This window comes from Mytilus californianus, unplaced genomic scaffold, assembly GCF_021869535.1.
Source record: "Mytilus californianus isolate M0D057914Y unplaced genomic scaffold, xbMytCali1.0.p SCAF_11, whole genome shotgun sequence".
Classification (NCBI taxonomy): domain Eukaryota; kingdom Metazoa; phylum Mollusca; class Bivalvia; order Mytilida; family Mytilidae; genus Mytilus; species Mytilus californianus.
The window spans coordinates 58,839,465-58,852,661 of record NW_026262593.1 but is presented as its reverse complement, the minus strand read 5'-3'; the positions used below and the strand labels follow the sequence as shown (position 1 = coordinate 58,852,661).

The following is a 13,197-nucleotide window of genomic DNA, read 5'->3' as shown; positions in this document are numbered from 1 at the left end:
TTAGAGGTATAATAATCATTTGGTAACGGATTTATCAATTAACATCAATTTGAAAATTTTATCTTTTACTAAGCTTAAACCCTTGTAAAATTTGACATCACTGAATTAGACTTAACACCATGTTTCAACTTACATGAACAACCCAGCAGTTGCCATATGGAGAAGGGTCTGCTGCCCCTTTTGGAGCTCATAAGATCACCCCCGGATGTTAGTGGTGTTTGGCTTGTTTAATCTTTCGATTTTTATGTTGTGTTTTGTATACTGGTGTTATTCTTTCGGTGGGTTTTTTTTGCCTTGGCATTGTCAATATATGAGTTTGAATATCCATTTGGTATCTTCCGCCTCTCTTTTTAAATTAGTATAGTAACTGAATAATAATCTGTTAAGGTTCCTTTGGTTCATAAGCCGGTGACCATGTATAAATTGATTCCTCTTATATCGAAAAGAATAATCATGAAAAAGAGAGTGAAAGGCATGCCAAATACATATTTTATTTCAGTTGAACATTTTCTTTTTATTATGTTATAGTTTATGATACATTCACCGCACAAGAGCTCTTATTAATTTTGTTTTCCCAAAGATCAACCGACAGGAAAAATCTTACTGAAAAAAATAATCGAGAGAGTAGGGATTAGAAATGAGGTAAATTTCTTATAATTTCATTGAAATATTTGGCCAATATTTTTAATTCAAAATTGTGTTATTAGAACTTACATGTTACGTATGTTTATTTCACTTCTATGTGTGTGAAAAAAGGCGTTTGCATATTCCATGTTGTTAGTCAAGAGGTCACAGAAGCCCTCGTTGCCTCTCCTATATCTTACCGTTTTGTTAGTCTACCATAATAATCTTCATACCATAATCGTTTACATATTGAAGATAAGGTTTAATTTCCTTTGTATTGTGATCTAACTAGTATGCTTCATCTACATTGCTCTGACCTAGCCTGTCAACTCTAAGATTGTTAGTTCGAACCCGGGTTTAAACAACTGTCATACAAGCGGAAGGTTTAGCTAGCTATACAACCGGGTTTAACACACCATTTTCTTTGGAAGATGCCTGTACTAAGTCAGGAATATGACAGTTGTTTTTTCACTCTTTCCGTTGGTTGTCAGTTTTTATAGACTACCACTTTTCTTAATTTACTTTGGAGTTCTGTATTTTTGTTATACTTTTTTAATTGACAAGGTTCGTCAGTTTCTATCAAAAGTATGAAGTGAACTCCGGGTACTCCAAAATTAAAAACTGACAAACATCATAAAGCCAGGTTCGATGAAAGTGGAGTGAAACAATCTTTGACAATATTATCAATTGTTTGATTCTAAATTTACAGGCTCTTATAACTAAAGTAAATATTCATTCTATTACATGAAACTGCTTAATTCGTATTCATTGTTATTTTTTTCAGATGATGAACCTGATAGATCGCTTTTCAAAAATGAAGACTGCAATAGTAGTTGTCATGAAAGGTCTCCTTGTCCGGTAAATTCCATGTATCGCTGTGAAAGTGGCAATGTGTCAGTTGGCTGGTTAGGTTTAAAGCATAATGACCAGTAAGTTTTATCTATGATGCACAGTTGTACATTGTACCTATATAACATTTTTTGAATGATGACTTGTAATCAAGCAGACCTAGAAAAATCGACACTATACGGTTACACGTATTTGTCTATGTATATATATTTATATATTTGTTTGTATCGGGTTCTATACCATTGGTATTCTTCGGAGGTCATCTTGATGGTTTATTCATTAGCTGGCGTATAGTCTTAAACACGAACGGAATGCTGATTTATAATAAATAGTCTTTTGCATTGTTGGTTGTTCCTTTTGGACTTTTTGTAATTCGAATGTATGTTTTAGTATGTCACTCATCAAATATGAGAATTTGAGTCAAATCGGTGAACATGAGTTTGACAGCTTATGTCTCCTTAAAAAACATGCAATTCTTTATAAAAAGTAAAAAAAACCAAAATTACCAAACTCCAAGAAAAATTCAAATCGGAAAGTCCTTAATCAAATGGCAAAATCAAAAGCTCAAACACATCAAACGAATTGAAAACCTCTGTCATATTCCTGACTTGGTACAGGTATTTCCTTATGTAGAAAATGGTGGATTAAACCTAGTTTTATAGCTAGCTAAACCTCTCATATGTATAACAGTCGCATAAAATTCCATTATAATGACAACAATGTGTGAACTAAACAAACAGACATAATAGGTAAAAATGTGAAAAATAGAGGTTCAAAAGTCAACATTGTGTTATAATCTTAATCACTATAAAAACAAACAAATATGTCAACAAAGAAAAACAAAATGACATATAGACAAAGCACATAAGCAAAAAAGATAGACAAGAATACGAAAATTTACCATAGCACAATAACACAATTACGGGATGTATCGATCCACGCCAAAAGGATATTACCAAAAATGGACTAAACAATCAAGATAATAATTCACAAAGACAAATAAAAGAACAACATAACACGTAATTTAGATGATAAACCACGTCAGTACCTAGAATCTTTACTTCATGTATATTTGTGAAGATGATACGGAATATATATCAACAAAGTTTTGGTATCTTCCGATGAACTTTTTTAGAAAAAGGCCGAGACGTTCTTTGACGTGACCCTGGTTCATCAACTTTCTGCTCAGACACTAATTAAGTGATGCTTATTTCTGCAACAGCCAAACATAATTTGAATTGGAACTACACGAAATAGTAAGGACTAGTTTGACTGACCTTAACAATCCGTCATTTTGATAACTACGATTAATCTAAAAAAGGACAGAAAATTTAATGATGCATGCTTTCATGAATATTTGAATATTTTTGATATCTATTATTTATCAAATATAATGGCAGTTGGAACATTTGTTTTTCATTTTAAAATGAAATTGGAATACTTCCAAAATATAAATATGTTGTATCCGTTTAAAGTAATTTTAATTTCTATCAAGTTATGTTTTGTTCAACTTGATTTGTAAAGAAAGTAATATTGGATTTAAAATACTTTTTTTGTTAAGTACATTGACAGACCCTTTGTATTATTCTTAAACTGCTTCTTGTTAAAACATTTGAAATATATCCTGCAAAGCAAACACTTATTCTCAATCAATCAATCTTTTGTTATTTCCATTTATAAAGAGAGGATTGGGATCTTAACAAAACCAATATATTGATTGCGTACATTGTAGCTTTTGTAGCCTCTGTTAAATCTATAATTAACAAATTTTGCGTTTGTAAAGTGTATAGATATGTTTCGATTGTTGTGTTCATGTATTTAAGTTTTAATTGTCGTTGTCTTGGGTCTCATTCCCTATATCCGATATTTCCGTTTATTCTTCGAGAAAATGAGTTGTAATGCTATATTCTATGATTACCGAAGTCATTGTTCTCGAACCTTTAAGTAATCTTTTTGCATTTGATATCTAAGTTAATCTTCATGTTACATCGTTTACAGGGTTATTGTATCTGTGGTGCTTCAAAATGGGGGATACTTAGTCTATGAGAACAGAAATGACAGATACAAATTTTCCATAGAAAAGAAATGGCCTGCTAATTATGTATCATTAATAGGAATCGAAACTACAGAAACCTATAAATTCCATTGGGATACAGTTCTTCCATACTATGACTGTTCTAAATGGTCCTGTCCATCGGTACCTGTTTATGTCCCTGACGTATCAAAAACTGTAGGTATTTAAACAATAATGTACATTTACTAATATATAGAGAATATTACATAGTAAAATCCGTATCACATGCTGTATCAGCTCGAGTAACCAATATCAGCAAAATGAGTGCTGACATTGGTTACTCGGGCTGATACAGCTTGTTATACGGGTTACTCTATATTCTTTGGTGTTTTATTTGAAAGAGTTGCGGTAACAAGTGCTTGCATGAATGAAATATATGGGCACATGTGTCCCTCCGGTGGCAAGAGCGTTACATGTCCGACATTGTCGTATTCTTCTGAAATTTCAAGCGAATAACAACTGAGGAGTTCCGAAAACAGTCTCAAGATGTTCGGAAAGGGGTATGCGATACGGATTTAGCGATTCGGTACAGGGTATGCGATACAGGGTAGATGATACAGACTGGAGAAAAGAAACTTTATTAAATACACAAAATGTCTGTATTTGATACTAAATATATTATGATAAATAGATTTATCATATACTAATCATTAATATTATAGTTTTCGCATATGTGTAACGAGCGGAAGTAAACTAGTTATAAATTCACACCCACATCAGAGGCCTCTCGTGCAAATAATCCGTTACAGTGCAAAGTAAAATAACAAAAATACCGAACTCCGAGGAAAATTCTAAACGGAAAGTCCCTAATCAAATGGCAAAATCAAAAGATTAAACACTTCAAACGAATGGATAACAACTGTCATATTCCTGACTTGGTACAGGCATTTTCTTAAGTAGAAAATGGTTGATTTAACCCGGTTTAATAGCCTCACGTGCAAGTTACTTCCGGTATTTCTGGTATCGTCTGTTTACAACAAATATCTGTCACACAAAGGCATGACAGAGGGTGATCGGTTTATTAATGTTGCAACTGTGCTATTTGAGCAGTCTATTTGCATTGACCGTATATTCATACGGATATACAGTCACTGACCGTAAATCGCGTTATGACGTTGTAAATGCGTTTCCGTAGAGTTTTCTCTATGATGTCAATACAGAATACAGGTTCGCGGAATTTTTACGTCGTCTACTTCAAATTAAAAATGATGTTTTTTTTAACCCCCGAATACTTCATTTGGAACAGTTGTAAGAGTTACAGTACATAAAGAATAAACATACGGTGTCTCGAATTACAAATTTTATTTGTACTCGGCTCAAAAAAGATTAATACATGCTATTTGTTTCATGTAAAAACAATTTGTCGGAGGTATATGATAAACAGATTGATATATGTCCTTTTCCATATCGGCCTGGGTATCATCCCTCGACTTACGTCTGGTGCTGATATGGCTGTCCCGGGATGATTCCCGAGCCGATATGGAAAAGGTCATGTACTAATCTGTATATATACATGTTGATGCAGACCATGAAAAGTAAATAAACACTTTGAGTATACAAATGTACAAATCAATACAAAAATTAATTAACATTGCAATTACGAGTAAATTTTATCAGTTTCAACTGCCGAGGGAAAATAGCGACTCATTCCACATATGAAATCCTGAGAATCATACAAACTGAGCAGTCTTCATTCATTAATATCTCATATGTACAAGGCCTCGCCGTGACAATGGGATGAAGAACAACCGGAAAAGCGCTGTTCAGTTGCTTTTGTATGTACATGTAATGCATGTCATGAAACAATGCACGATATTATTTCTTTTCCATTAAAGACTATATATACCACATACCACTAACAATTAAACAAAATAGATGTCGCTAACGTTTTTATTCCTTTGGCAAACATCAAGTTACCGTAGTATCATCAGGATGATTGTTACAAATACAGATTGATATACTGACGGACTTTAAAAACACAACACTAGATTCTTCTTTTTTACTCTCATTTTCAAATACATTTCATTCTTTACTTCAACGTTTAAATGTAGTTCACAGATCGAAAGTTAACCCGGGTTTTCCCCTTATCAACGGATGTGTGACCGTCGAAGACAATGATTGCGCCTGTAACAAACGCATAAATGATTGACAGAAAGGTCAAAATGTTTTTTTCTGCAGTCGACTTTTTGGCATTTCAGTTAACGGGAAGCATGTATGGCATGAATATGTCTGCAATGGTATTCGACGACTTGATTAACAGTTGCGAGCGCAAACATGTCTCGCAAATGACGTCTTACTATATAATGATCTGGTCATGGGAGGTCACCAAAATGGGTTTTTAAAGTCTGTTAGTATATATGAAAAGGGAATTCTTAGGGAAATATTCTCCAAACATGATCTTGAAATTAAAACAATCCAGGGCAATAACTTTTGGATTTTTTTTTTGACAGAGTATGATAAGTATTCATTGGAACATCTGGTCAGATGATCTGTCTGAAATTGATTATTACGATATTGAAGTATTTGAAATGCACCATGTTGGAAACAGCACTGACAACAATGAAATAGTAGAAATAATGGAACCTCGAGTACACCAACCAAGACTTAAGAAGCTAGAAGTATGTTCAAATAGAATAATATATGATGTCACAAAAAGAGTGTCCTATTAGCTGCATAATTGTAATTTTGTACAATTTGATATACATGATACTTCAATGCAATACCCTTTAAAGTGGGAACAGTTTTGACAATTAATTTGAGTTTGTACTTAGCTATACTAAATTTCAGCCTGCCAAAATTTTTTTCAAATTCTTTTCAGATAGATGAAAACCGTTAAACAAAATACACGGCTGAACATCTGTATGAGAACTGCAATCTGAAGATGATTTAATCTAATATTAATTATATAATCAAGTACTTAACGATGGAACTATCAACTTTTTATTTTTTTCCTTTGCATCAAATTTTCTTAATGAATTTTTGATATATTTCAATATTAACGATATGCGATTAAGTATGTAAGATTTTTTCAATCATAAAGTGTACTGACAAGTACTACAGTCTACCTGATAATGGGTAAAAAAATCTGGCTAAGTCAAATCGGTATCTTTGCAAATCTTCAAATTAATAAACATTTAAGGATTTTTGTCATATTGAAGCGACAAGTTTTAACTACACGTGACACTTCAGATCCGGAAAGAACAGTTTCTATAAAAAGTTTTTTTTTTTAAAAGCTGTTATGTACCGCTGAGAAGAGAATTAAGGCATCATCATACATGTAAAATTTGTTGACAATCTTCGAGCTAAAATTAATTATTTAACTACAATATGAAAATATCAAGATGTGAAATGATTGCCAATGAGACAATTTTCCACAGGCGACCAAATGACGTAGAAATTGGCAAACAAAAACTCTCTGTTCTATACGCAATTAAATTATATCGACCAACATGACAGTAATTTTTAGAAACTTTAGATCTCTTTGGGTAGACGTTGAAAACATAATTTCATCCGATGTTTAGTCGTAATCTAAGAATTAATATTCTTACTTGTTTTATTTTACTTATGAATGAGTTCATTTTTTATCTAATAGTACCATAACTTATGCAGATATAGCAAGTACGGAGTTATTTCGTTTAGGAGAGAATATAAAGATAATTTAAAAATTTCTTCGAGAAAGTATTTAATAGAAAAACAAAGGATATAAGTTCTCCATGCATGACACAAAATCAATACATGCTCAGCAAATAAAAAAAAACAAAACATAAAAACCAAAGGAACAGTGCTTTTATTGCTGTTTTTCATCTCAAAGTCACAGCGATGTGTTTGTTTATCTTAACGTATAACATAAAATATCATAGTGGAAATTGGAAGGTTTATAATACAACAACCTTATTTCATTCAGAGTACCATAAATGTGACGGTTCCAGGCATGTATGCTGTTCATTTCACTGCTTTTGACAGAGCTGGAAACTATAAGTCTGCAAGAGGGTTATTTCTATACGACAACAATGAAGACATAGAATTAGGCAGAGGCAGTATTGAAGTTATTCAAGCAAAAAATTATTCAGAAAAAGGCTGGATAACCTACCCGAGTTCTCGCATTCATGTGACTTGGAAAGATATGTTTGTGAAAACAGATCATTTAAAGCACAACTGGCTTGCTAAAGTTAAAAAGTTTGACCATATTGAATCGTCATATGATGATAACAGTGGAAAACGTACCATTGAAATGGTTCCCAACGTCAAAGGTATAAGCATATTTGGATCTGAAATGAAGTATGGAAACTGGTCATCAAAGGCTAACGTTTAATTTTAATATTAATTTCTATACAACATATAAAAATAAAAGGAGATGATAAGTAAACGTCAACGAGACAGCAATCCAGCTTCACAATTAACTAAAACGCATTTATAGAGTCGACATTGAATCTTTATTTTTTTACAGTTTTGAGTACAATATGACAAGCCCTTAAATGAACATCGACCGACTTCTCAAGTTTTGTTGATCGGTTCATGTTGTTTAATAGTGTTGTCTTTTCTTTTTTTACTTATAATTTGTATTACCTCCGTTTGGATTTTTTGGTCATTTATAACAAACACTTTCATTCAAATAAAAACAAAGACTATATAATTGCCTTTAAATTAAAACTCGGTTTCTATTACTACCTGCCTTTGAAGTAAAGATACATAGCTAGTTGAAACTGAATACACCTATATGAGTATACCACAGCCAACATCTGCCTTTATTACTACTTTTTCGTTCTCTCTGCTGTGTGCATTTATAAATGCTAGGGCACTTCAGAACATTTTTTTTTCTATGCTTGATGTATGAAAACAAACTACTTGAATCCAAGGTAAATAATTCTTTGGGATCAAAATGACCATAGAACAAGTGAGAAGTTATGTTCCCTTTAGACCTATGTTTAACACCTTTTTTTTATTCTAAAGGCTCTTTGCCTAGTCTGGGCTATGACAGTTAATCGTCAATTGATGTCATGGGCTTGGCTTTCGCTCGACCAATTTTCACAGGAAAGTAGGCATTGTTGATTTGCAGATATACTTTTAAATTTTATGCATCTAAAATTTTAAAGAAGAATAGGCAAAATGGATCCATATCTGCCCTATATGAAAATGAATCAACAGGACAAAACGTGGGTAAATACTCATCAAGGATGCCAGGCTTATAATTTTGTACGACACACGCGCATTTCGTCTACATATGATTCATCAGTGACATTCGGATCAAATTAATGAGATGGTCAAATCTAATACGAAGTTGACGAACATTAAATCACACACATGTGAGAGATTGACAAGATGATAAATGGAAAAGAAGTTTTAAAAGTTAATTTAAGATATTTAGTGCTCATCAACTTTAGAAAATTTTGTGCACATACAAGACACTTTAAAATTTCTTTATTTTCCTTTAACATTAACGAACTAAACCAACAAACATGTTCCCAGTATTAAAACGTATAGTTTATTTTTCTAAATATTTGTTTTGTAATCATACATACTACAAATGAACTGGAAAACATGGTTAGTGTTTGTTTACTCTCACCTTTAGGCACATGTTCAGTTAAAAGTCTTAGATAAATTCATTCACTCATTAAATCGCTGTGACAAACAACTAGAATTGAATTCAAACAAACTTGTAAGAGGTAATCAGGGATGAAATTCGATAATAGATCTATTACAACTTTTTTTTACAGGCATAGTTAAATTTGATATTGCTCATGATGTGTATGGACCGTCAAACAAATCCTCATCTCCATTTACACTTGTTTCTGATGTATATGCTGAAATGGCTGTACAGAATGTAGCATGGGATGATGGCAACAAACTTATTGTCACGATAAGGGCGATTGATCTTTTGGAAAACTACAGAGATGAAATAGTTACTGTGTACAAAGACGCCACGCCCCCAATAATTTCAAATTTATGGCTGACGAAAGGGGATCGTATCAACATTGCTGTCCACAGTGTAGAGGAATTTAACGATATGATGTAAGTATACACATTATTGTGCTCGTTAAGTTTAACAAGAGTGTATACTAGGAAATGTTATCCACTTTTTAGCTCACCTGGCTTAAAAGGCCAAGTGAGCTTTTCTCATCACTTGGCGTCCGTCGTCCGTCGTCGTCCGTCGTCGTCCGTCGTCCGTCGTCGTCCGTCGTCGTCCGTCGTCGTTAACTTTTACAAAAATCTCCTCTGAAACTGCTAAGCCAAATTTAACCAAACTTGGCCACAATCATTATTTGTATATCTATTTTAAAAGATGTGTCCCACGACCCGCCTGCCAACCAACATGGCCGCCATGGCTAAAAATAGAACATAGGGGGTAAAATGCAGTTTGTGGCTTATATCTCTGAGACTAAAGCATTTAGAGCAAATCTGACAATGGGTACAAATGTTCATCAGGTTAAGATCTATCTTCACTGAAATTTTCAGACGAATCAGACAACCCGTTGTTGGGTTGTTGTCCCTGAATTGGTAATTTTAAGGAAATTTTGCAGTTTTTGGTTATTATCTTGAATATTATTATAGATAGAGATAAAGTGTAAACAGCAATAATGTTCCTGCTAAGTAAGATCTACAAATAAGTCAAACATTACCAAAATTGTCAATTGACCCCTTAAGGAGTTATTGCCCTTAATAGTCAATTTTTACCAATTTTTCGTAAATTTTTGTAATCTTTTACAAAAATCTTCTCCTCTGAAACTACTTAGACAAATTTAACCAAAATTGGCCAAAATCAACATTAGGGTATCTTGTTTAAAAAATGTGTCAGACGACCCCGCCTCCCAACCAACATGGTCGATATGGCTTAGAATAGAACATAGGATTAAAATGCAGTTTTTGGCTTATATATTCTGAAACTAAATCATTTAGAGTAAATGTGACGTTAGATAAAATATTCATCAGGCTGAGATCTATCTGCCCTGAAATTTTCAGATGAATCAGACAATCCATTGTTGGGTTTCTGCCCCTGAATGAGTAATTTTAAGGAAATTTTGTATTTTTTGGTTATTATCTTGAATATTATTATAGATAAAGATAAACTGTAAACAGCAATAATGTTCAGCAATGTAAGATCTACAAATAAGTCAACATGATCAAAATAGTCAATTGACCCCTTAAGGAGTTATTGGCCTTTAAAGTAAATTTTTACCAATTTTTCGTAAATTTTTGTAATCTTTCACAAACGTCTTCTCCTCTGAAACTACTGAGACAAATTTAACCAAACTTGGCCCCATCATCATTATGGTATTTAGTTTTAAAAATGTGTCCGATGACCTCGCCTTCCAACCAACATGGCCAACATAGGGGTAAAATGCAGTTTTTGGCTTCTAACTCTGAAACTAAAGCAAAAGTATAATGGTTGCATTATGTTATGCATCAATTGTAAACAAAAATATCAAGTGAGCGACACACGTTCCTTGGAGCCTCTAGTTTTTTATTCTGAAAACTCAATTATACTTATATAGATCAATTTGCGAATATTTTAACTTGTCAATTTTTTAGAATTGAGTGGGATGCATTTGATTACCATAGTGGCATTAGTCATTTGAATTGGAAGTTGTATGACAACTTTACTGGATCAGATATAATTCATGGAGAAATTGACCTGCCAGGTCAAGGTAAAACTGAGGTAATACTAGAGTTACTTATCAACGCATTCAAATGATGACAAATATCATTGACCGAACAAAATATTAGCTTCTAAATGCCCAATATTTGTTAACAACACTTGAAATACGCCAATAAATTGAAAATACAAAATGTAATTCACATGTAAAATATGGGGTTTGAGTTAAGCATGAAATTATGTAATTTCATTGAAACCAATGTTATAAATGTGAGTTGTTAGTGTTTCAAGATACTGATAAAGATGTATAAAACAGTGGTATATCGCTGTTCAGTAGTCATAAATAGAACAAGTCTTTGCCAGAGATATAAACATGTAGATCACCTGTAATGTTCGACTGGTATTGAAATATAGAACAAAGGCAATAACGATATTTGTTTACTTTAATCATTATTTTATTCAAGTTAAGTGAAATGTAAATGTCAATGTATATGCGTAATTCAGATTAATTTTTAGATCCAGAGGGTACAGTACAACTAGGAGAATTCACTCTTCAAAATCATGTGAAAGTTTAAATAACATACTTTTAGTCAAGAGAAATCAAGTTCAGCAATGATCAACAATTGTGTTTGTCTAACTGCCATATATGCAATGATTTCATTGCTGTAAATTGTGTGGTTCAAATGTTTTCAAATTTTGATATTTTGTCAACAGCTCAAAGTAAATAATTTTATGAATTCTATGTTGAGTACCACCTTAGTTTACTCCCAAACAAACATAATCTCGTTTATTTGTTAAGAATAGTTAGATATTACACGTTAATTTCGTTCTTTTCAATTTTAAGTCTTTAAAAGAGTGCGAGGAAAAATATGTAGACTATAAGAGAGGACCGGCTTGCTACTGCACACATTATACAGGATGTTACCACAAACATTTTCATATTAAGCCACATGTAGCAGTAGGAAACGAGACTGGCAATGGAATTGTCCATAACAGATCCATGGGAGTACATGAATCCGACTATTTCATTGATGTAAATGTAACTAACATGGCGACTTTGACTACGATGAAAACAATAAAGGTACACATCCTCTATAAATTAATAACTACTTGATATTTTTAAAATTTACTTCATATTTGTTCATAACAATAAATATTAATTTAGATAATGTAGATTGATATTATGTGTTTCGTTTACATATAACAAGTGTCTTGCATAATTATATCGGAAACAATAATCATTAAATAAATTTATCAATGTTTTTCAAACTTTAAAAGTAAGATAATTTTATTCAGATAACAATTGATATAACGCCACCAGAACCTGGACATGTACATGATGGCATATATGGTTTTCCAGAAATCGATTATCAACAAGATCTTCAACTTGATGCATATTGGGAAGGATTCTTTGATCACGAAAGTGGAGTTGCATTTTATCAGTATAAGTTTGCCACCACCTGCCTCACTAAGGAGGATTTTAAGAATAAAAATATGGCTAGTTGGTTTTAAATATTTTGACTTCCTTACATCAAACGATAGAAATATTATAAAAGTTTTTCTCAAAAGTCAAACAAATTTTCATTTTTCTTACCATTTACAAAGCAAGACTAAAGAAAAAGATAATGAATCAAGTAAACAAAGAGAGGTGAAAGATACCATAGCGATATTGAAACTCATTTGTCTAAGAAAAACTAAAGACGCCATGACAGAAAACGAAAAACCACAAAAAGGCATCCAAAGTCTACAAAAAAAAACCACATAGAAGATGACCGACCGAGCTACACAAACCCCACCAAAAACCGAGGTTGGTGTCAAGTGCTCTTGAAGTGTAAGCAGATTCTGCTCCACATGTAATACCAGTGGTGTTACTCCTATAAAATGCATTTATATTGTATAACAAATGGTTCCTTAGAAAAGCAAAACATGATAGTAGTTATACAATTATACACTAATTTGGAAATTTTTTACACGAACTGCTGGATACGATGACACACAGTTAAGAATAAGCAAACAATCACAAAAGTACTAATCTACATTTCGAACGTTGTCACTCTTA

The 13,197-nt window shown here is 32.6% G+C and overlaps 1 protein-coding gene across 1 annotated transcript; it reads left to right on the top strand.

Annotated features, from left to right (window-relative positions):
* Positions 1 to 1,412: 1,412 nt before the first annotated feature.
* LOC127721009 (uncharacterized) lies at positions 1,413 to 12,655 on the top strand. The gene is made up of 8 exons (XM_052227719.1): positions 1,413 to 1,553; positions 3,472 to 3,703; positions 5,998 to 6,165; positions 7,452 to 7,797; positions 9,262 to 9,556; positions 11,075 to 11,201; positions 11,983 to 12,219; positions 12,435 to 12,655. Exons 1-8 carry the CDS (start codon positions 1,492 to 1,494, stop codon positions 12,648 to 12,650), a joined length of 1,683 nt encoding a protein of 560 aa, XP_052083679.1. The 5' UTR covers positions 1,413 to 1,491; the 3' UTR covers positions 12,651 to 12,655.
* Positions 12,656 to 13,197: the final 542 nt, after the last annotated feature.